The sequence below is a fragment of the Gorilla gorilla genome, chromosome 3, assembly GCF_029281585.2.
Source record: "Gorilla gorilla gorilla isolate KB3781 chromosome 3, NHGRI_mGorGor1-v2.1_pri, whole genome shotgun sequence".
NCBI lineage: Eukaryota > Metazoa > Chordata > Mammalia > Primates > Hominidae > Gorilla > Gorilla gorilla.
Window position 1 is genome coordinate 33,298,531 of NC_073227.2, and position 25,859 is coordinate 33,324,389.

The following is a 25,859-nucleotide window of genomic DNA, read 5'->3' on the forward strand; positions in this document are numbered from 1 at the left end:
CCACCTCCAAAAAAGCCACTGAAGACAATCGCTCTGAAGAGAGTTCCAGGCTCAATTTTCTTTCTTTATCAGAACGAATAGGATTTAATAAAGATAGGCCAACAAACACAACTACATTTTACAAAGACTGTTTCTGGTGCTATTTTATTGAAGATCTTTTCCAGTTTATTTTTAACCTCCATTTAATAATTTTAAATAAAATTCATTTAATAATAGCTACTGTCAGACCACTTGCTATATATGAGACTTTTTGCTAAGTATCTTATATATGATAGATTCTTCCATTTGATCTTTATTTCAATCCTGTGAGATATTATCCCCATTTTACTGATGAGTCAAAAGTAACTTGTGCAAGATCACTCAGCCACTAAGTGGCAGAGCCAGGTTGAAGTCTGGCCTCTCACTTTGTGATCACCGTAGTGCCCAGGAGAAACCTCTTCCTGAAGGTTGGTCACTGAACAACTGATTCACCTTCTCACGGCATATGGACCACTTATCAAAGGTGTGCTAAATCATTGAGTCATGAACCATTCCTCAAAACAGTAGTATTTAAAATCATTAAATAGCTAAAAAATGATGCCAGATGAAAACAATGGCATAATCTGCGATAGCCAACACAGAAAAGATTCATGAGGCTAATGAATCTTACTGACGATTGGTGTCACTGGAATAGTACCAAGTGGATGCAACTGGGTTTAGTAGACATGTTTAGAGTGAGGGAGAAAAGAATGAGTAGAAATGTGTGCAGAAGGGTGTAGGTCATTCTGTTGGCCACGGGTATCGAAGGTTGGATTCTCTGGGAGGTACATACTGAGGCAAAGTTAGGACAGCAAAAGTTTTATTGGGGAGTAACACCTGAAAAAGAAAAGAGGGGAAGCAGGCCAGGGCAGGGGGAGCCCTCGGACTGTGATGCAGACCCAACCAAGTGTCCGCTAGCCCAGCAGGGAGCTCCAGAGCCGCACTGGGTGGAAATGGCTAGGCCCTTATATCTGCGCCTTGCTCAGAAACTGGCTGAAGGCCATGACTTTGGCTCAAAGACAGGCTTGAGCTAACCTTGAAGGAGCTAACAGTAGGGAGGCTGTCAGCTAAGCACACTCCTTGCAGCTGGGTAAGTCTTTCCGTGCAAGATCTGAACAGAACCTCTTTGTGTCTACCACCCAAGTAAAATTTTTAGAGCTCTATTCTAGGACAGATGGAAAACCACTGAGTAGTTTCAATCAGATACGATGGGATTTCATACATAGTTATATAAATATTTAATAATACCTATTGAATCATTCACGCAATAAATATTTGAGTGTCTGTCATGCTCCAGGTGCTGTTTAGGTGCTTGGGATACACGAGTGAACAAAACAAAGATTCTGCTTCAGTGGAGTTTATGCTATAGCCAGAGAGGGAGAGACAAACAGTACAACATAATAAATATGTAGATGACAAACTATGTTGGACCTCTGCTCCTCAGTGTGGTCATGGGCCAGCAGTGTGGGCACGCCCCAGGGATTTGCTAGAGATGCTGCCCCACCCCAGACCTAGTGAATTTGAATCTGCATTTTAACAACTCCAGATGATTCTTACAAACCCTAAAACTGAGGCCCCACCCTCAATTTTAAGACAATTTTTACACAATGTTAACCGGGGGTAGAGGGAGGGGGAGATAGCTACAGTATTAAAAAGGGTAGTCAAGGTAGAGCTCATTGAAAAGGGAGAACTTTGGTAAAAAGTATGAAGGAAGTGAGTTAGCCAAGCATCTGGGTTAAGAGATGTTTCCAGGCAGAGGGACTAGCTTGAGGCAAGGCTCTAAGGCAAAGCATGCCTGGAGTGTTTGAGGAACAGCAAGATGGCCAGTTTGGTTGGAATGGAGCAGGCAAGGATGAAGAGTTGGGTCAGAAAGATAAAGGGGGAGTGGTTATGATGGCCAGTGCTGTGGGGCCTTTTGGGACACAGCAAGGCCTTGGGCTTATTCTCTGAGTGACATGGGAGCTACTGCAGGAGTTTGAACAGACAAGTGACAGGACCTGTTTCCAGAGGATCACTCTGGCTGTGTGTGCGTCACATACCTAGGAAGCTCTGGGCTCCATGGGGATGGATCTATAAAGCAGTTTGGTTGGTTGTGGGTTTTACTTTTTTTTCCCTGGGAATAGCATAAACCAAGTTGGCCCCATGTGTAAACAGACATGGGTAGAACCAGCAGAATCAAGGGTACTGTCATAATCCAGACAAGAAACACTGGGAGTTCAGAACTGGCTGGTTACAGAGCAGGTGGGAAACGGCTTGATTCTGGATAAATTAGTACGTAGATATAGCATGATCTCTTGATGGATTTGGCATAGGATGTGAGAGAGAAAAGTGGAGGATAACTCCAAGGTTTCTGGCCTAATCAACTGAAGAGAAGTTCAGATCACAGATTTTTAGGGGAGATCAAGGAATCAATCACCTTTGTCATGTGGAGGTTGAGATGTCTATCAGACATGCAAAAGATGTTGACTAGGCAGTTGCATACAAGTGCAGGGTTCAGGAAAGAAGTCTGCTAAAGATATCCATTTGGGAGCTATGTTCAGCTATTCTACTACAAAATCATGTAAGAATAGGGCTAAATATACTGAACAACTGGCATGCCTGTAGATCTGCCTATTATACCATAAATTTTGGTCAGATAATATAATCAATGTGGAAGTGATTGTGATGTGAACTTATTCTATATATCTTTCCTGGGTTGTGACCTGAAATTTCAGGTAATCAGTCAATGCACTTTAAATATGGGTTTAAAAAAATTCTCAAAAATGCAAAACAAAAGAAAATCCATAAAAGCCAAAATAGAAAAAACCTGAAAATAAAAAATAAAGGTCATCTAAAATCAACTGCATACTTTTAATTTCCACTGGCAAATGGACAAAATTCATTGATAACTCCCCCTCAAAAAAAGTTCCACTGAATAAACTACATAATACTGAATACATTTAAATTTAAATCTAGCACAACCTAGGACAGTATAGCTTTTTGTGGAGCATAATAGTAGTTATTAAAAGTAAGTACTCTATGCATAGATACCGAGTTAATCACGTTACCATACATTATCTCATTTAATCTTCAATCCTATAAGGTTGTATCTATTTTATACCTGATGAGACTGAGATTCAAAGAGGCTGAATATGTGACCTCACATGGTTAATAAGCACCAGTGCAGAGATCAAATTCCAAATCAAAGGCCACTACCTGCAAACTTCAAATAGCACAATTTAGATGTGAAATCTAAAGGAGAAAGTGATATTAACCTATTTTCAAATAAAAGATAGTATTTCTTTTAGAAAAGATTAAATGCTTCTAAGTACTTTCTACAGTCAATAGATCCTTTGCAAAATGATTGCTGGAATATCGTCTCTTTCCTTTTTTTTTTTTTTTTTAATTTAGCCCCCAGCCATGACTCATGCTTCTCATTAAGGTATGACTTTTCTTGCTGATTTCTAGACAAGCTGATACTGATGACTGAATCAAAAATGGGGAAGTAATTTAGTTCAGTTATTTGTACTTTCAGATTTTATCTATCGTAATGATTAGGTAAAATAACGTACTGTCAGTGACTTATCAAAAATTTATTTCATATAATAAATCATATAATTTATTTTTAACTTTAAACAGTCTACACCGAAAACATTTTTGGAAACATCTTTTCCTTTTGGTAAAACAGGTTAGCAGGCTGACATCAGCTTCATATTCTCATGGCTAAAATCCCCCATGGTTATACAGTTAAGCATAGCCTTTCTTTGTATTTCTCAAGTTGACACCACTTGATAAAAAACAAAACAATATAAACATTTCTAGATTTTGCCTAAGGCCTTAGCTTTAACTGCAGAGTAGTGAGTAGGAAATTACAAACATATATTCATTAGCCTTAAACTTACCATCTTACATGTGCACATACCAAAAGGGCAAAAGGAAAGTAAAAAGTAAGGCACAAAAGGATGCAGTGAGTGTTAGGTCTGTCTACTAAGACTGGCCATAAGAGACATTAACCAACATAATATGACAGACAAGGAAAAAACTGACTAATAGAACCTTTTCTTAAAAAGCTGTTAATAGCATATTCAATTATTATCAAACTATTCAGGTTGTGAGACTTCTAAAATGACCAAATTTCTGTGTATGCAAAACTGGACTTTTTTCAGTTACAAAATAAGGTTGGCCTCAAAAATGCAAAACATAACAAAATCATTTAAGGATCTGGCAGAAGTTAGTACATCTCAGAAAGTGGGAAAAGGAAAACCAACTCTTATATGCACCAAATGTGTATGTATTCCAAAAACTTTCTCCGAGTATGAGTCAGACTCACCAGAGCTTTATTATTGTTGTTTTCCGCTGTTGGTTATTTTCCTCTGTGAAATATAACTCTCAGGATGAACTACTAATTCAATATTAAAGTAACATCAGCAGTAAACACAAATTATCTGTTTAAATTTTACTAAAATCTATGGAAGCCATAGATGTAGTCTAAGCACTTTCTGTAGCCCAGTCCTCAATAACAGTTCTTATTATGAGGTGGTTAAAGACATACAACCACAGTGAAGTGCTGATCATAATATTAGAAAAATTTAATTTATATTTAAATTTACCATTCTGTATATCAAGTGCCTATTGGCTGAACAGAACTGTATTCAATAATTCATATTCTATAACTTCATTCAACTAATACAAAAAGCTAAATAGAAAGATTTACAGTTGAACACCAGGTTCCTAAGGCTGGCGTCACATATCATTCCCTGATAGAGCGAGAATTCATCAGCAGAGGACCTAAGAACCAAACTGCGAGTTTGATTTAAAATTCCTCTCCCTGCCATGTGTAAGTAACACATTGTGTAGTGACCAAAAGAATATTCTATGTTCCACCATTTTCTTTTCTAAGCACACTGCCACAGCCCAATGACTTTAAAAACCTAACTCCAATATTTTACCTGATAGTTTTAATAAGGGTAGTTGGGTCAAAAAGATAGAAGAGGTTATCTTTGGCAATGATTGGTAATGTATCATCCACTGCCTTCGTCACAGTACAAAGATAACAAAGGCCAATTATGAGTCTTACCAATCAGCACTAGCGAATTATAATAAATACATCCTTTTTAATACTTATGTGTGGAAATGGGAGTGAGTGAAAATGACACTAGGGTGGGGACAAAGGAAAGCCTGAATAGACAGAACTCTTCAAAAACTCTTGTGAATTCTATGCCCTCAAATTTTAAGCCAGGAGGAATAGAGCTAGAATTCCAAAACCACTGAAAAAGAAAGGGTTAATAATAAAAACCACAGCTGATTTTCTGCATCAGGAATGAAATATTGTAACATATCTATCATTCACATGTGAGTTCATGTAATTTATGTTCAATTAGAATTATTATCTATTCAGCAGCTGAAGCCCAAGAACTGCTGATACACTGCAGATGAGAAAACATTTGCTACTCTCCCAGCTCTGGCCTTTCTTAAGCTAAATGATGATCACAACAATATAGATCACTTGTTCTATAAAACAATTTTGGCTTACATGTATAGCAAGCTGCACTGCCAGCATTTACATTTGCAACAACATTTCAATCCCTTTTTTGACTCTAGAGGTTGCAACTCTTCAGCTTTATTGGTTCAGCAATTTAGTCCCAAATTCTCATGAAAAATTTACACTTTTTAAACCAGTATTTATTCCCTTGAAATGAGTTACTACACCTATGTAAATTTTTTTAATGTTTGAACCCCAAAGATAAAATAAATACATTTTTAAATAACCTTCATGATATTCATAGTTAAATACTTCATCTCAAAATAGTCATTGACTTTCAAGGTGGTCAAGCCAGTGACCATAGGCGTCTACCTTACACATTAAAGGAAGTAGTATCTGTCTGAGCTCATGTTTACAAACAGTCTGGGACAATGTACAATGTCACCAAAATACCAGAAAATCCCTTTCTCATACATAGGTTACAATTCCAAATCAATAAGAAAAATGCAACCCAGAAGGCAACACAGCATTCTCTACCATAGTGTTTTTTAAAAGTATGTTCAATGGGCTGTTAACAAATATTTCACTTTAAAAAAATGAGTTTCTCTTTGGATAAGGATATATTAAAACTGGGTTATTTAGTGAAGGAATTCTTAGAGCCTTCAGTATGCCAACAGGCAGGTTTGCAAAGGCAGCTCCCAAAATTATTTGTCTGTAAACATTTTCTCCCCATGAGCATCTTTTAGGAACATGATCCACAGAGCTGGTTTTGAGAAACATAGCTTTGGCATGGTGGCATGTTCAGAAGCTTCAGTAAATCTTCAGGCTATGACATATCTATTTCTTAAAATAGTCTTAAATAAGTCTATTTCTTAAATTAACAACAAAAATTATTGTTAAAGCCAGTAAGTCTGGAATTTCAGACTCAGAAAAATGAGCACATGGGCAAGTAGAGGGGAATATACCTGTTTATCATACTATGTGATTTTCATCTTCCTGGCAAAAATATGTTCAAAAATACCCATGTTAGCTAATTTTGATGATGTCTGTGCACAACATCTGAACAAACTAAACAATATATGCAGGCTGCTTAAAGCAAAAACAGTAAGTGGAATAATGTTTTCCCTTATCCAAAAGGAAAAATGCACCAGTGAGTGCCATATAAAACAATTTATAATGACATGTTTGGAATCCGTGACCCTGGTTATCACTTAAGATTCTCTATATAGTATAGTTTGATGTCATTTATACAGCTACCTTCTTTGAAGTACTACTGAAAGTTGCTATGGTAAACTTCTCTTTACTCAAGGAGTTTATCTACTTTAGAGGAGTATTTCTCAACCTCAGCACTAATGACATTTTGGGCTGGATAATTCTTTATTGTGGGAGTTGTCCCATGCATTGTAGGATGTTGAGTAGCACACCCTGGCCTCTATCCTCTAGATGTTAACAGCATCCCACCAATTGTGACAACCAAAAATGTCTGCAGATGCTGTTCAGATAAGCGAATCATCCCCAGTTGAGACCCACTGCTTTTGAGTCAAAACGAAAGTTTATACCTTGACTCTGCTTCCTTGGGGAATGTCCATTTTACAGGCACACTGTGACTTACACATCTCAACAAACAACTAGTAACTAGTGGCCTAAGAGAGCTTTCTCAATTCTGTGTGATCAGAAATGGTAAAGAATGGTTAGGAGGAAGCACTCTACATTTCAAAGAGAATTGAAGGTAATTTTACTGTCATTACACTAGTAAAAATTATCTGAGTCATGATGCTTAATTGACAGATATTCTAACAATTAGAAAAATGCTAATTGTATATTATAACCTGTTAAGGATCACAAGGATTGATGCAGTCTAAGAATGGGAAACTTAACAATCATCAATGGCTAGTTCAGACCACAGTCTGCTCCTTGACTGAATATTCCCATGAAATTCTCAATTCAAAAATCTCAAGTCTTATATTTAAACTGCTTGCTTGTACTACAGCCTTATCATTTCTTTCAAATGATCAAGAAGAAACCCTTTGCATGTCATGAAGAAGCATCCTGGTATGTGTCAAGAAGTACATTATCTAGTTTTAAAGCCATTTCTTCAATATCCACATCTTCAGTTTTGTCATAATTGTCATCACTCTCTTTACTTTGTTCTTTTCTTACTGCCTTTAAACACCTGTCAAGTCTCTTTATGAACAGGTCCACATCCTGCATCTTCATTCCGATGGCTGATGCAGCATTGAGGTAAGCACAAGGGTAATTATTTGTATGTGACATAAAGCCTCTGAAAGTATAGCCACTCACAGTTTGCACGGACCCAAGAGGCACAACCCTGAAAGAAGAAAGATTTACCAATTTAATATGTCTGGTAATGGTAACACAACGTCACCCATAAACAAAAGATATGTGTTACAAAGCCTTACATCCACTTATTACGAAGTTTAAAACAGCCATAAATCATGGCCTACGAAAATAGACTGTATCGACTTTAAAATAAAATTCTATAATACACTGCTTTTTTACATAGAAAAGTCCTGCCTCGTGATTATCGTTTACTTATCTTCTATTAAAGACCTATAAGCTCTAGGAATCTCTTTTGATTTTATTTTTGCCAGTATCTTTTTCTCTTTACCTGAAGCTCTAGGAATCTTAAACACCTCTACATCTTCTTTAAAGAGGTAAAAAGAAAATGATTTGGTTTCGTGCCAAATCTGGAATATGACTTCATATATACACACTTTACTGAAATATTGAAATTTGCAAGTCAAACCACTGTAATTGTCATGTGTTACCTCAAATAATCAACAAACTAAAAGTCTAACTATCTGATCAGTTCTACACAATGGATAGTTTTAAAGCACAGATACAGAAGAAGTTATGTAACTGTTTATAGTGGGGTGGTAGTCAGCAAACAGTAATATTTAGCAAAGGCACCTGCATTTTTAAAGCTTGATTTCATTGGCATATTAGATATAAGCAGATTTCTAATAGTTTAATCACTTAGCTTTTTGTTTTTTTCAAAGAAGTCAATTAGGCTCAACCTAAACACAAAGACAAATAGTGGCAATACTAAAAGCAATGTCAAGAAAACCATTTTAGAAGTGTCAAAACTATATTGTATATAGATGAGTTCATCAAGGTAAAAAGTAAATTAATCTAAGATTTTACTTTTAAAAAGTTGTCCTGTGATATAAAATCTCTATCCTCCGGTAGCTACAGAAAAATTCTTTAATAGAAGCATATAAAGTATTTACAGCAAGATATTTCTTTTCAAGTCATTTTTCTCTGACCTCATCAAATCTAAAATGAAAAATCAGATTCATTTTTCAGGCCATGTATATAGAAGAGAAAAAAGTAAAATTTTCTGAGGCAGTTACATAGGCAAGGATTGCATACTCTTTTTTTTTTAGTTTAGGAAGAAGGCTTTTCCTTAAGAACACTTTCACTTCAATTTAGTGATGAAGATGGCTTATTTCTAACACCATAATGTGACTTGCCAAAGATCATCTAACAAAGGAAATAAAGAAAAAAATCTATATAGAGAGGTAATAAAACTTTGTTTCTGTACATCTATGAAAACAAACAAGATTCATGTCTTTTTGTGACTATTTCAGGCATAAGCAGTCCACAGGTGGGCATACAGTAGCCTTACAGATTTTCTAACTCATCATTCTTTACTCCATGATGAATTCGCAGGTATAGTTCAGGATATACTTGGGGGACTATTGTTGAGGAAAGGTATTTTACTGGAGTTAAGTTTGAAAAGACAAATAAACCCATATCTATCTTAAACATACTTACCTGGCTCCAGAAACCTGTCTGGTAAAAAGCATCGAGCCAAGCTGAGTGACAGCTTTGTCACGGTGTTCATCTAGTGTTTTAAGTGTCATAGCTGAAAAAGAAAAAAGTATCCTAATAAGCCTTGGTTTACTGGCACAAAAATCACTCAAATAATAACAATAATAATGATGAAGACATTACTTTTTATTCCTTGTCAAGTGGCACAATTTCACTTTAATGTACTTAATAAATCATAGGGATTTGTTTATATATCAGACAAAAATATTTTAATTAATGTAAATTAACATCTCCGAATACGAAACAGAATTTCCATATCATTCTTCAGGAGAGTAAATTTTTCCAACTAAATAGATGGAACAATAACACGATCAGTGTGGCTGTTTATTAAAATTCAACCAAGTTTTAAAAACTTGTAAAGTGAGGATGTGGGATATATTTCAGTACATATATAAAACTAAGTAAGATCAAATTCTGCATATAGAAATGGAAATGATAATTCTGAGGCTGTGTGGGTAAACTGGATTGCATACATAGCACCACTCGTAGCTACCATTTACTAAGGACTCGCCATGCTAGATGCTTCACAAACAATCTCAACCAATCATTTAACAATTTTGCATGTGAGGGAAAAGGAGGTCAGAGGCTAGGACATGGAAGATTCGGAATTCAAGCTACACAATATCACCTTCTATAACATCTACATAGATCATAAATCAGCAAAGGACTAATTGGGGTGGTTTTTATTATATATTGGTGTTCAAATGGTATTCCACAGAAGCCCATTCCTAAAAAAGGCTTCAGCTACAAATGATTCACCTTCCTTACTTTCTTCAGATATATGTGAAATATGAAACATTATATTACATATATTCACAATTTAAAAGGGGGTAATTATGAAGCTTAAAAGATAATTAAGTTCATAAAAGTCAACATTCACATTATTGTTTTTAGTAGCCCCTACATTACATGATAAAAACACAGTCCTTATATATACAAATGAAAATATCATAAATACAAATTTCTCTAACATCCATAGGCTAAAGAAAACAAGCAAAAATGACATTAAAAACAACATAAGAAAAGATTTAATTTCTGATATGTTGGGGTTTTGTTAACTGGAGAAAGTTTTGTTTATTTGTTTAGTTTAAATAATAGAGACAAGGTCTCACTATGTTGTCCAGGCTGGTTTTGAGCTCCTGAGCTTAAGTGACCTCCTGCCTCAGCCTCCCATAGTGCTAGGATTACAGGCGTGGGCCACCAAACCCGACCTGGAGAAAGCTTTAATTATTTGTAAATAGAGTTATGGTTAGAAACAGGACTTTAAGTATTATTTTCTGCATTTTTGTTATAATACTTAATATTGATTCTGATTCTCTCAGTGTATAGGCTTTATCTTAGAAATATATTAGAGCATTTCAAAAGCCTAACTAAACTTTATCAATTTACAAATTAAAATACTGTGATGAATTTAGAAATATCATTATAACTAGAAAGAGTTTTCTCTCCTTCTAGAAGTATCAGCTTCCTCCTAGAGTGGATCATAAGTATTTGTTTTTCTTTAGGAAAAAAGAAATTACCTAAAGATATGGGATTGTGAGGTGTATGCAACAGTCTTTCATTGTAGGCTTCTGACAACTTCTTTATTTGGTTGGACAAATATGAAAACATTTCCTGCAACAACAAAATGTCACATTTAAAACAAATCAAATATCTACTGCCAGATTTAATAAGACAAAAATCTGATTGGTATGAAGTCTACATTTTAAATTAACTCATCCATGTGCCTTAAGACCAATTCTCTCCTTTGCCACAATACAGTGAAATTCAAAGCTGCCACAACTATCAGAAGCCACAGGATTTCAGTAAAGGCAAAGAATCAGCACATTTTCTCCCTTCACTATTACATATCTATCACAAATCCATCTTCTTCTCAGAACTTCCAGACCTACCACTCTGGTCCTCGTAGCCATCAACCTCTTCCCTGGACACAGCAATAGATCCTAAATGATTTTTCTGCCTGTTCTCCACCCTTCTATAATCTGTTCTACACTCAGAGACTAGAGAGGTCTTTCAAAAGCATACCAGTTCATGCTTCTCCCCTGATGACTTCCTCCAGTAACTATTAGAAAACCACACTCTTCATCTCTAAGGCCCCACATAATGTAACCCAGCCAATATACTCAACCTAGTGACTATCATTTCCCCTAGTCACTACACACCAGTCACATTAGCCTCCTTTCCAATCATTCTAGTGTTCAAACCTTTGTGCTTGCTTTCCTTGCATTTCCTAGATCATTCCCCGAGTGGTCCCTCTTGTCAAATGCTAAAGACACCTTCCTTTGTTAACTTTGCTATTAAAGTAGCTTTCCAACTCTGCCAATCTCCTTCCCAATCCCAATCTCCTTCCAGCATATTACCTATTTTGGTTCCTTCACTATACTTGCCACAATCTGAAATTATCTCATGTATTTGCTTAAATGAATATTGCCTATTACTACCCATTACAAGGGAAAAACTCCTTGACCACAAGGACTTTGTCTTCTTCACCACCGTTGCCCCAACACCAAGAAAAATGTGCCAGACTTTAGTATGCAAGTTATTTAGGAAAAGGTAGTTTATAAATGTATTTCCTTTAAATCACACAACATTAAAGTGAACAATTCCCTTACTTCAATTAAAAGAATACAGCAACTCCCATAGTCCAAGCTTGAGCCCAGGAGTTCAACACCAGCCTGGGTAACGTAACAAAAACAAAAACAAAAACAAAACAAAAAAAGGCAACTAAAACTAAAAATTGTCCCACTCTGAAAAATAAAATATATTCAATAGTAGAAAATATAATAAAAATGTATTTTACAAGTATCAAATGTCACATGTATATAAGTGGCAGTTTAACAGTTACAGGTAAATATTAAGTTGGCAACTATTTGACTTAAAATTGTACTTTCTTCTCCTCACAAGACCTTTAAAAAGTGTTGAAATCAGTATCTGCCCAACTACATCTGCAGCTAAACAAACCCATTTGCACTGAGCTCCTCTAATCACAGAAAAAACATATAAACTCTAAGGATACAACAAACAGCCAGGGGCTAACAGAGTACCCAAGCAGAGACAGCAAGAAATGACACTTCCCCAACCTCAAAGGCCAAGATACTCTCATCCCACACTGAGTCCCAGAGGAATTTTTTCATGTCTGAAGCACACAGATGACTAACTCCATCTTTTGTTAGGTAAAGATTAAGAGGAGAATTCCTACCAGGTTTATGAATTATTAATGAGTCTACTTAAGACCACAAACATTTTCACTTCTGTCAACCCAGTACACATATTTTATATTCTCACCTAAAAATTTTTGAATAATCATTTTTAAATTTTAGGATACTTTATAAAATTAATTCTCAGAATGTTGGAATTAAAAAATCTTAGATCACTAAAATAAATTCATTCCTTTTATATTCAAAAAGTTAACATCTACAGTGGCCATACCTAATGAAGCTATTAATAAATGTTACTGTTACATGAGATAAGCCTTTCTCTTTTGTTATTTAAAGTATAGAGAAATATTTAAGGAGACAAATGTCATTATCATTTCCAGAAACAAAAAAAAAGCATCTTTTCTTAGACATATAAAAATATCCTGGGCCAAGCATGGTGGCTCACGCCTGTAATCCCAGCATTTTTGGGAGGCTGAGGCAGGTGGATCACCTGAGGTCAGGAGTTCGAGACCAGCCTGGCCAACATGGTGAAACCCCTTATCTACTGAAAATACAAAATTAGCCAGGCATGGTGGTGTGAGCCTGTAATCCCAGCTACTCGGGAGGCTGAGGCATGCGATTCACTTGAGCCTGGGAGGCGGAAGTTGCAGTGAGCCAAGATTGCGCCAGTTTCACCACGTTGGTCAGGCTGGTCTCAAACTCCTGACCTCAGGTGATCCACCCGCGTCGGCCTCCCAAAGTGCTGGGATTACACCTGGCCCTGGTCTCTCCTTCTTAACCCAATATTCCCATACTACGAAAGGTGAAACAATAAGATAATCAAATGGAACAAATCAACAGTTTTTCCAGCAATTAGAACAACTCATAATTTTTTAGTAACACACCAGGGTTAATAAAGAGGAGGATTCCTGGGTTTCATCCATAATTTTCATCTCCTATAAAGTAATTAGGTTACTAATTTAAATGCTCTGTTTTTAAAGCAGTCACATATTTTCATTTAGATATTAAATGCTGATTTTTCTTCACTTATATAATTCACCAAAGTCTTAACTGGCCTCTGCCTTTCCAATTTAATCTGACATTCATCAACCTCCCATAGGCAGAAACAAATCTCATAGGCAGGAAATGCCTTTTACAGAGCCCTACCTCCTACAAACCGCCTAACAACAACATAACCCACATCCATCCTTCATTTATCCTCAAGCATATATTCATGAAGCAAAATTTTCTCCAGTTTACATATTTCACTGGTGAAGACAATTTAAAATATTATTCTATCTACTTTGGCAGCCACATTAAATGCCAATGTGGTCACATTTGTGAATAAGCTGAACCTGATGAGTACTTAATTTGTACTCAGGTTAGCTATTTCTGAAAAAAGAGAAAATGTTTCCTAAGTAACACCCCTAGAGGGTGCTTTTAAACTTACTGATGCATACACGGCTATTAAAAAGTGAATTTGCCCAATGTTCAACTTCTAATACTTTAACAAATTAGTTTTTACCAGTTCTATCAATCACTTGCTAATGCCACTAGAATTCCTTTTGAACTGTAGGTAATATTAGGATAGTATTTTTAGACTACGAAGATAACACTAAAGTAATTAAATCTCGTATCACTAGTACGGGAGTAATTAGATTTAAAAAAATTTGAAGCAAGTTCACATCCATCAACAAATATTTACAATATGTTTACTCCATGTAAAGGGTTATAAGTAAACCAATAAGCAAATATGTTTTAAATATCTTAAAGCACAATAGGCTGAATTCTATAATATTCCACATGTTAAGCCCCTAAATGCTCTCCTATTAATATTACTACATTTTAAAAATATCGTTTAGGAGACTATACCACTATCCTACACTAATACTTAGCTAAGCAGTTTTTTACCTGATATATTAAAGCTACTACCGAACCTGTACTATTTTTTGCTACAGTTAAATCTATAACTGACATTTATTATAAAATACTTCTGTAAAGAAAGAAATTTATAAGCAACCCAAGCAAATGTATATCGAAAGATCTTACTTAAAAGAAACGAAATATTATTGATTTTCCATGTTCTCTGTGCTGTATTTAACTTAATTTTAAGAGACTTTTCACTAGAGATAAACTGAACTGTATACCTGAATGCTAATGTCAGCTATATTTCTAGAATAAAAATACAAAACTTTACACCACAGTTCAAGATGTTAATGGAAGAGAAGTTGAATTATATTAAGCATTATCTTTCATATGGCCTTTTGCAAATTGATTTGTAGTCATGAAATCCGACATCTAGCCTGTCTCTCCCAGAATCCAAAGATGTGCATAATTCACTAAATTTTATGTGAAACGGTCTTATGTAATCACATCTTTGGAAACATACTGTTTCATGTTATAGGATAAAATAAAAATGGAACCTCACATATTATTACAATACGTTTCACAAGGCAGGTAATAAACCAAAAGAAACATACCCAGTAGTCTACTATTTCAAAGATAACATGAATGGATGGATGGATGACCGACAGTAGGTAAATACTGAAGCAGACAGATGTCCATATTGGAGGAAAACAGTACTAAATATGACATGCTGCTGTCTATGACTGTGGCCAGCTAAAAGGATCCAGGCGCAAGTGGCAAATCTTGCCTCAGAGGCTACACCCATCTGCATTCAAGTTGTTAAGGCCCCATATGTAGGCTTGAAATCAGATGCTTCTGCAGAGATTCAACTACTCCACTTACAGGGCTGCAAATCTAGTAGTGTTTTCAAACTTAGCTCTGCTATAAGGACACTGAAGTGTATGATGTTCTTTTAAAACTTGGTTTGTCCCCCAGTTTTTAGCTCACAAATTCCAGCCACTGAGCAGCCATAGTGCTGTTATTCTTCTTCCACTTATCCAATTCAGCAGATATTTGCAACAATAAATGATTACCTGCCTTCCCTGTTCAGCAAAGCACTTTTCTAAAAGGAAAGCTAAACAGAATAATGATCTTCTCCAGAAGCAAAACAGAAGTGAGGATAAACTTCTAAGACCATGGACTTTCTTTCTGCATAGACAAACTAAAAGATACAGTCTTACATTTTAACCTCTTTTTTAAAAGGGGTTAAATTCATGGTTATTTCTCCCCTCAGTGAAGCAAACGTGTTGATCAGGAAGGGGATAAGGGCAAAGAGGCTCAATTCACACACAGAGCTCCACTCTCTCTGATCCTTTCACCCTTCAAAAAAGAAAGCTTAAGAAGGAATGGCTTCAAGCTGAGTTCTTGTCTGCCACTACTGTGAAAAAGATAAAGCCTTTTCTGAAGAGATAGAGCTAGATGAAATAACCTCTAAAAATATCATTGTGGTGAATAAGGGCATAGAATGAAAAAAATTCTAAGTTTTCTTCTAACATTCCTTTTTTTAGTACACAATAACACCAATAATATAAAAAGGAGCTCTCAGTGATGGTATATAAATAGCTCTGGCTGGAGCAAAATAGCTTTGCCTCAGCTTCTCCAGAGCTGAACCAATAAACTATCACGATTAAATTTTCACAGTTCAAAAGCAAGTCCATTTAAACAAAAGAGGCCCTTATTTCTGCAACAAATCCAATAAAAAAACAATATTTATGCTACATATATGCAATTATGGTTTATGGAGGACATCCACATTTTTCAACAGAGAAACCTGCCTACTGAATGAAGTTGTTAAAAAAGCAAACTTTAACTTACAGTGACAGAGTTCTCAAATGGGCATCGTAATACTTTGAAAATTACTCCTAGAGATATTCTCTTTTATAAATTCTATAAAAAGAATTTTAAATAAAACCAATTAGTACATTAGAGAGCCTTTGGGGTTTTACATACCTCCACTAGATAGAGTGGGAGGGTCACAAGATCATCATCTTTATGGCTCAAATGCCTAGCACAGAGCAAGTGATCACTCCCTCAACAACGGATGAGTGACTGGAAGCAGTGACAAGAAAGTGGTAAGACGGAAAGCGCACAGACTTTAGCATCACACGGACCTGGGTTTCGATGGCAATTCTGGTACTTATACGTGGTACTTCGGCGAGTACTTAACTCCTCTGGGCCTCAATTTTCTCTGCAAAATGGGGATAATTCCTACCTCATACACTTGCTCTGGGTATTACAGGAAATAATAAGTACAATGAATCTAGCACAGTTCCTGGCATACAGCAGAGACATTCATAAAAATGTTAGCTCCCCACCCACCTATTTTTCCCCTAGCTTAAAAGAGTTTTCAGGATTAAAAAGAAACTAAAGCTAGCTAGCAGGACTCCTACAGACACAGGATAATACACTGTAGCTATAATCCTGTTCTTGTCCTGTTCCTGTTTATTCTACTCTACTCTATATATCTAGATAAAAGGAAAAGAACAAAGTTCTGAATGTTACAAAGAGAGTTACCTCCTGACATCTGAGATGAAGGCATCCAATTCATGAATACTACTCCAACATAAAATTTCTCTCATAAAGTGTTTACCCAGTGATAATAAAGAACAAAGTCCCAATGAAACTGAGCTGCCTGCTGGATTCATTTACTAGCTGAGCTACATATTCCTGCAGGTCATTCTCAAAGGAGATGGATTTTCACTCATGCTAAGCAAAATGTACACATGCATGGGCCTTTGGAATCAATCATCTACAAGTAGTCAAAAATCTTAAAGTCAAAAACCTAAATGTCACAAGACAGAACATCAAGACATAACAGAAATTCCAAAAAGATGACAAAATCCCTAAAATCAACAATTCCAAAATCTTAAGGTTAGAAAAGTGCTTCTGCTAGGCAGGAAGTACAATGCCTGTTATATACAACAGGTAATCTCCATTCCTTTTCACAAGTTTTTGACTATATCCATACAGTTGAATATTTAGAGAAATGTTTCTATAAGAACATAGAAATATACAGTAGATTATTCCCTTAAAAAAAAAAAAAAAAGGCTGGGTGCAGTAGCTTATGCCTGTATCCCAGCACTCTGGGAGGCTGAGGCAAGAGGATTGCTTGAGCTCAGGAGTTCGAGACCAAACTGGGCAACATGGCAAAACCCTGTCTCTACAAAAAGTAAAAAAAAAAAAAAATTTAGACTGGCATGGCGGCGTGCACCTGTGGACACCAGTTACTCAGGAGGGTGAGGTGGGAGGATCACCTGAACCCAGGGAGGTCAAGGCTGCAGTGAGCCATGATCATGACACTACACTCCAGCCTGGGTGACAGAATGAGACCCCATCTCAAAAAAAAAGAAAAAAAAAAAGGGCGTAGAATTCACAATGGAAATCGGTATCAAAATATTATGTGCAACTGGACACAGAGGTATATGCCTATAGTCTTAGCTACTTGGGAGGCTGAGATGGGAGGACTGCTTGAGCTCAGGAGTTCAAGCCCAGCCTGGGCAGCATAGCAAGACCCCATATCTTTAAAAATGTGTGTGTGTGTGTGTGTGTGTGTGTGTGTATAAAATTTGCTGACTAATTTTCCAGAAAGACACTTATTCTATATAAAATATGAGATGATTATACAACATTTGATCCAGGTGTTCTTAAATACCCTGTGTTCATACATTCAACAAACATATGATGAGCATCTACTATATATCAAGTAAGGGATGCTAAGAATAGAGGAATGGATGGCAAATTCCAAGGGGGCATTAGTCTACCAAAGTACTCATAATTAAGGACCAAGTTTCATTTCAGACACATAATAGTAATTTTTTAGAAGAGTACACTCAAACTCTCAGTTTAATTTGCTAATTAAATAAGTTTAACTACAGAATTACTCAAGACTTACATTAGTTTATTGTAGTAAATATTGCATATTATTATTTTTATTTATGGTTTCAAAGTCAAGAACAAAAGCAAGAAATACTAAATAACATGCTTATTTGGCATTATAATGGCAGCATATAGAAATCTTAAAAGTGTCACCCCTCAGCAAATGCAAAAGAACTGAAATCATAACAGTCTCTCAGACCACAACACAACTAAATTATAACTCAAGGTTAAGAAACTCACTCAAAACCACACAACTGAAACTGAACAACCTGCTCCTGAATGACTCCTGGGTAAATAACGAAATTAAGGCAGAAATAAAGAAGTTCTTTGAAACTAATGAGAACAAAGAGATAACATACTGGAATCTCTGGGATACAGCTAAAGCAGTGTTAAAAGGGAAATTTATAGCACTAAATGCTCACATCAAAAAGCCAGAAAGATCCCAAATTGACATTCTAACATCAACTAAAAGAAGTAGACAACCAAGAGCAAACAAATCCCAAAGGTAGCAGAAGACAAGAAACAACCAAGATCACAGTGGAACTGAAAGAGACAGAGACACGAAAAACCGTTAAAAAAAAAAAAAAAAAGTCAACGAATCCAGGAGTGGGTTTTTTAAAAAAATTAATAAAAAATAGGTAGATTGTTAGCTAGACTAATAAGAAAAGAGAGAAGAATCAAATAGACACAACAAAAATGATAAACGGGGTATCACCACTGACCCACAGAAATACAAACAACCATCAGAGAATACCATAAAAACCACTATGAAAATAAACTAGAAAATGTAGAAGAAATGGATAAATTCCTGCATATATACACCCTCCCAAGACTGAACCAGGAAGAAGTTGAGTCCCTGAATAGACCAATAACAAGTTCTGAAATTGAGGCAGTAATTAATAGCCTACCAACCAAAAAAAGCCCAGGACCAGACAGATTTACAGCTGAATTCTACCAGAGGTACAAAGAGAAGCTGGTACCATTTCTTCTGAAACTATTCCAAACAATTGAAAAGGAGGGACTCCTCCTTAACTCATTTTATGAGGCCAGCATCATCCTGATATCAAAACCTGGCAGAAATTAAAAAAAAAAACTTCAGGCCAATATCCCTGATGAACATCGATGCAAAAATCCTCAATAAATCCCTGGCAAACCAGAAGCACATCCAGCAGCACATCAAAAAGCTTATCCACCATGACTCAGTAGGCTTCATCCCCAGGATGCAAGGCTGGTTCAACACACGCAAATCAATAAATGTAATTCATCAAATAAACAGAACTAAAGACAAAAACCACATGATTATCTCAATAGATGCAGAAAATACCTTTGGTAAAATTCAACATCCCTTCATGTTAAAAACTCTCAATAAATTAGGTATTGAAGGAACATATCTCAAAATAATAATAGCCATTTATGACAAACCCACAGCCAATATCATACTGAATGGGCAAAAGCTGGAAGCATTCCCCTTGAAAACCAGCTCAAGACAAGGATGCCCTCTCTCACCACTCTTATTCAACATACCATTGGAAGTTCTGGCCAGGCCAATCAGGCAAGAGAAAGAAATAAAGGGTATTCAAATGGGAAGAGAGGAAGTCAAACTGTCTCTGGTTGCAGATGACATGATACTGTATCTAGAAAACCCCATTGTCTCAGCCCAAAAGTTTCTTAAGCTGATAAGCAACTTCAGCAAAGTCTCAGAATATAAAATCAATGTGCAAAAATCACAAGCATTCCTATACAACAACAAACAAGCAGAGAGCCAAATCATTCATGATTTGGCTCTCACAATTCACATTCACAATTACGCAAAGAAAATAAAATACCTAGAAATACAGCTAACTAGGGAAGTGAAGGAACTCTTCACGGGAAACTACAAACCACTGCTCAAGGAAATTAGAGAGGACACAAACAAATATAAAAACATTCCATATTATGGATAGGAAGAACCACTATCATGAAAATGGCCACACTGCCCAAAGAAATTTATAGAGTCAATGTTATTTTCATCAAACTACTGTTGACATTCTTCATAGAATTAGAAAAAAAACTATTTAAAAATTCACATGGAACCAAAAAAGAGTCTGTATAGCCAAGACAATCCTAAGCAAAAAGAAAAAAGCTGGAGACATCATGCTACCCAACTTCAAACTATACTACAGGGCTACAGTAACCAAAACAGCATGGTACTGGTACAAAAACAGACACATAGGCCAATGAAACAGAATAGATAACTCAGAAATAAGACCACACATCTACAACCATCTGATCTTTGGCAAACCTGACAAAAACAAGCAATGGGGAAAGGATTCTCTATTTAATAAATGGTGCTGGGAAAACTGGCTAGCCATACGCAGAAACTTGAAACTGAACCCCTTCCTTACACCTTAGACAAAAATTAACTCAAGATGGATTAAAGACTTAAATGTAAACCCCCAAATTATAAAAACCCTAGAAGAAAATCTAGGCAATACCATACAGGACACTGGCACAGGCAAAGATTTCATGACGAAAATGTCAAAAGCAATTGCAACAAAAGCAAACATTGATAAATGTGATCTAATTAAACTAAAGAGCTCCTGCACAGCAAAAGAAACTATCATCAGAGCGAACTGACAACCTACAGAATGGGAAAAAAATTTTGCAACTTACACTTCTGACAAAGGTCTAATATCCAGTCTACAATGAACATAAACAAATTTACAAGAAAAAATATCAAACAACCCCATTAAAAAGTGGGCAAAGGACACTAACAGACACTTCTCAAAAGAAGACATCCATACAACCAACAAACATATGAAAAAAAGCTCAACATCACTGATCATGAGAGAAATGCAAATCAAAACCACAATGAGATACCATCTCATGCCAGTCAGAATGGTGATTATTAAAAAGTCAAGAAACAACAGATGCTGGCAAGGTTGCAGAGAAATAGGAACACTTTTACACTGTTGGTGGAAATGTAAATTAGTTCAACCATTTTGGAAAACAGTGTGGGGATTCCTCAAGATCTAGAACCAGAAATGCCATTCGACCCAGCAATCCCATTACTGGATATATATCCAAAGGAATATAAATTATTCTATTATAAAGATACATGCACATGTATGTTCAATGCAGCACTATTCACAATAGCAAAGACATGGAATCAACCCAAATGCTCATCAATGATAGACTGGATAAAGAAAATGTGGCGGCCAGGCGCGGTGGCTCACGCCTGTAATCCCAGCACTTTGGGAGGCCGAGGCGGGCGGATCACGAGGTCAGGAGATCGAGACCATCCTGGCTAACATGGTGAAACCCTGTCTCTACTAAAAATACAAAAAATTAGCCGGGCGTGGTGGTGGGCGCCTGTAGTCCCAGCTACTCGGGAGGCTGAGGCAGGAGAATGGCGTGAACCCGGGAGGCGGAGCTTGCAGTGAGCTGAGATTGCGCCACTGCACTCCAGCCTGGGCGACAGAGCCAGACTCCGTCTCAAAAAAAAAAAAAAAAAAAAAAAAAAAGAAAATGTGGCACATCTACACCATGGAATACTATGCAGCCTTAAAAAGAAATGACATCATGTCCTTTGCACGGACATGGATGGAGCTGGAAGACTATCCTCAGCAAACTAAAGCAGGAACAGAAAACCAAATACCGCATGGTCTCACTCTAAGTGGGAGCTGAACAATGAGAACGCACAAACACAGGGAGGGGAACACCACACACTGAGGCCTGTCAGAGGGGTGCAGGGGGAGGGAGAGCATCAGAAAAAATAGCTAATGCGTGCTGGGCTTAATACTTAGGTGATGGGTTGATGGGTGCAGCAAACCACCATGGCACACGTTTACCTATGTAACAAACCTGCACATCCTGTACATGTACCCCAGAACCTAAAATAATATTTTTTTAGTCTTAAAAGTTACTATCTATATAATAAAGTATACTTTTAAAATGACTTATAACTTTGTATAATGGTCTTATTGTTAGTTATAATATATTCCATTTATTTAGTTTAAAAATAAACTTAGGCTCATGCCTGTAATCCCAACAGTTTGGGAGGCCAAGGCAGGAGAATGGCTTGAGTCCAGGAGTTCAAGACCAGCCTAGGCAACATAGCAAGACCCTATCTCTATTTAAAAATAAAATTAAATAAATAAATAAAATAAATTTATGATTTTAGCCAAATCTGAGGAGTGCTCAATATAAAACAAAAAGCAGCTAAGAAAAAAGAAAAAAAAATCTAAGAAAAAAGACTACAAAAGATCAGAAATAAACACAGATAACTAATGTAATATTTCGAAGTTTTGATATTTGGGATGTTTATGCATTTCATCTCAAATGCCATAAAATATTATCCACCTATGTATAAGTGTTAAAATGCTATGATATTGTATGTTTCCTCTCCAAGTTTCTGTTATATACACAAGTGACCTATGTGCCCCAAAACAAGGGCTATCAAACATGAATCTGCACCAAAATTCATCAGGAAAATTTTGTTAAAAATGCAGTTGTCTAAGCCCTCCTTCTGACCTAATGAATCTGAATCTACCCTAAAGGAAAGCTAATTTTAAAAAGTGACTCAAAACATAAACTCTCAAATAACTGCACAGTACTTTGCTTTCTAGACTCAGTTTAAAACACCCTTTCATAGTTCCACAGTTGTACTAGCCATCAGTACTACCTTAGGACCACACCACGAATGTCAATGAATAAATGCACTGTCTTTTCTCCAGGGAGATTTTACCTGACCCTTCCAGATCTGGGGTAGGTGTCCCAGCTGGGTTTGGTAATAGATGCTCTCACACACTCTGCTTTCCTTTCATAATTCTCATCAGATTTGTAACTATTTAATATCTAGATTTCCTCCCAAAACTATAATTTCCATAGAGGTAAAGACTAAGTCAGTCTTGTTTGTGGATTTAGCTTTAGGGCCTACACATAAATATTTGTTTGAATGAATAAATGAATGAGCAGGGGCCAATACTATTTTTAAAGGAGCTTGAACTTTGTCTTGTAGGCAACCAGAACCCAAAGCAAAACAACTTGAAGAAAGTTGTGTCTTTTTTTTTTTTTTTTTTTTTGAGATGGAGTCTCACTTTGTCGCCAGGCTGGAGTGCAGTGGTGCAATCTCGGCTCACTGCAACTTCCGCCTCCTGGGTTCAAGTGATTCTCCTGCCTCAGCCTCCCAAGTAGCTGGGACTACAGGTGTGTGCCACCACACCCAGCTACTTTTTGTATTTTTAGTAAAGACGGGGTTTCACCATGTTGGCCAGGATGGTCTCGATCTCTTGAGCTCATGATCTGCCCACCTTGGCCTCTGAAAGTTGTGTCTTTAGAATATTAACCTGGCACTGCTCACAATATGACAAATTAAGAGTAGACCAAGGTGGGGGAACAGGAGAAGTGTGAGTAAATTACTGTAACCATGAGGTGTGATGTGGTAAGGACTTAAATTAGGGAGTGATAGCAGTAGAAATGGAAAGAAATGAATGTTGGAAACATTGTGAAGGACTTAATGATATAAGGGCTTAAGGGTATAAAAGGAATCAAAAGTATCAGCATTAGAAAGTTTAAAACAGAGATGGGAATTTACTGCTTCATCTCACAGCCCAGTCCACAAGCAGGCATGGCTGGATAGAGTCTCAAATGACTTAATTCTGTTTTTCTTCTTATAGTCCCTAGTGTTGAGAAGTCTCTCTTGGCATGGCTAGAAATACGGCAGCTGACAGTTGTAAGATTATATCCTTACAGCTTACTATCTGCAAAGCAAGAGGTCCTGTCTCTAAAGGATCAATCAAATATACTGGAAGGACACTATCTCCACATGCCTGTGAACCAGGCTAGCCAGATCATCTGCCCACCATATGAAAGAGGAGGGACACTGTAATTGATAGACTCAGCAGGACCACCTGGAGTCAGGGAGGAGCAGTTCTCCAATGACAGTGATTCTGCACAAGAAAACAACATATATCCTCTCTAAAATATAACTGAGCTTTTTTGGCCAGAGTAGCTAGATTTATTCACTGTTTTTGTCTCCTTTAGATATCAGTAGACCCACATCTTGAGATTTACAGCCATATAAATCCACCAGGCTAGATTATCTTCTATATTTAAAAAGGCAAGTAGAATTTAGAAGTTAAGACAGAGAATAGGAGATCCAATTGCCTAGATTTCAGTCCATATTCCACAATTCACCTCATACATGTTACTTCTCGATTTCCTATGAAAATGAGGATAACAATACCTCATAAGAATATTTTAAGGATTAAATGTATACATAAAAATGTACTTAGAAGACTGCCTTCCACATAGTAAGTGCTCAGTATTACGTGTAATTATTTCATATGTATATAAATGTATAAGGATGTATATGGTATTTGTATAAACACAAACTTTGCATGGAAAGACTATGTTAAGAATGATTTTTACATGAAACCTTTCTAACCAATGGTCAAATCTTAATGCTCACCCTACTTGACCTATCAGTGCCATCAGCTATGCTAATCACTCCCTCCTCCTTAATACACAGTTGGTCCTCCGTATCCATGAGTTCTGCCTCCACAGCTTCAACCAAGTGTGGATTGAAAATATTTGAAAAAAAAAAAATTGCATCTGTGCTGAATATGCATAGAGTTCTTCTCTTGACATTATTTCCTAAACAATACAGTACAACAACTACTTATGTAACATTTACATTGTATTCAGTACTATAAGTAATCTAGAGCTGATTTAAGGAATATAGGAGGATGTGCATAATTTATATGAAAATACTATGTCAGTTTATATATGGGACTTGAGCATCTAAAGATTTTGGTATCTGAGTGATACCAAGGGATGACTTAGGACACCATTCTTGGTCTTCCTCCTCACTGAATGTTCCTTCTAAGTCTCCTTTGCTGGTTGCTTTTCTCAGACCTCTTAATGCTGTAGTGCCCAGAGCTCAGTCCTTATACCTCTTTTCTGTTTAGACTCACTCTCTTGCAATCTCATCTAGTCTCTTGGCCAGTTAACTCCCAGATTTTTATTTCCAGCCCAGTTCTCTCTTAATCCTAAACTTGTATATCCTACTCTCTACTTTGCAACTCTATCTTAAGGTCAATTCAAATTCAATTTTGTCCAAAACTGAACTCCTAGTCTTCCCCCAAAACCTACAGCTTCCCCATCATAGCTAATGGCTGTTCCATCCTTCCAATTGCTCAGGTCAAACCTGACTCCAACCACTTCTTATTACCTCCACTGCCACCATCTAGCTCCCAGCCAATATCACTTCTTAACCACTATAAAAGGCTCCTAACAGGTATCCATCCAGCTTCTGCCCTTGCCCCCCAATCTATTATCAATGTGAGCATTCAAAGCCTGTCAGATCATTCTACTCAATTCAAACCTCCAGTGGCTCCCTATTTCACTCAGAGTATGAGGCACGGACCTTACTGTGGCCTAGAAGGCCCCACATGATCAGCCCCACCCTCATTACCACCCTGACCTCAACTCCCACAGTTCTCCTCCTTGCTCTTTTTGCTCCAGCCACACTGGCCTCCTTGCTGCTTCTCAAATACACAAGGTCCACATCTGGCCTAGAGTCCTGATACTGGCTTTCTGCCTGAAACGCACTTCACCATCATATG

At 36.7% G+C, this 25,859-nt stretch overlaps 1 protein-coding gene across 6 annotated transcripts in view; it reads right to left on the bottom strand.

The window, feature by feature from the left end:
- Positions 1 to 3,589: 3,589 nt before the first annotated feature.
- The window catches only part of SEPSECS (Sep (O-phosphoserine) tRNA:Sec (selenocysteine) tRNA synthase), a 40,939-nt gene continuing 18,669 nt past the window's right edge, over positions 3,590 to 25,859 (bottom strand). For all 6 annotated transcript variants that reach the window (XM_063705221.1, XM_004038500.5, XM_055385543.2 and 3 more), the window contains 3 exons: positions 10,855 to 10,948; positions 9,278 to 9,368; positions 3,590 to 7,808 (listed from right to left, as the gene is read on the bottom strand). In XM_063705221.1, the coding sequence (XP_063561291.1) occupies positions 7,514 to 7,808; positions 9,278 to 9,368; positions 10,855 to 10,948 (480 nt within the window). In that variant the 3' untranslated portion in view covers positions 3,590 to 7,513. The remainder of the gene's footprint in view (positions 7,809 to 9,277; positions 9,369 to 10,854; positions 10,949 to 25,859) is intronic.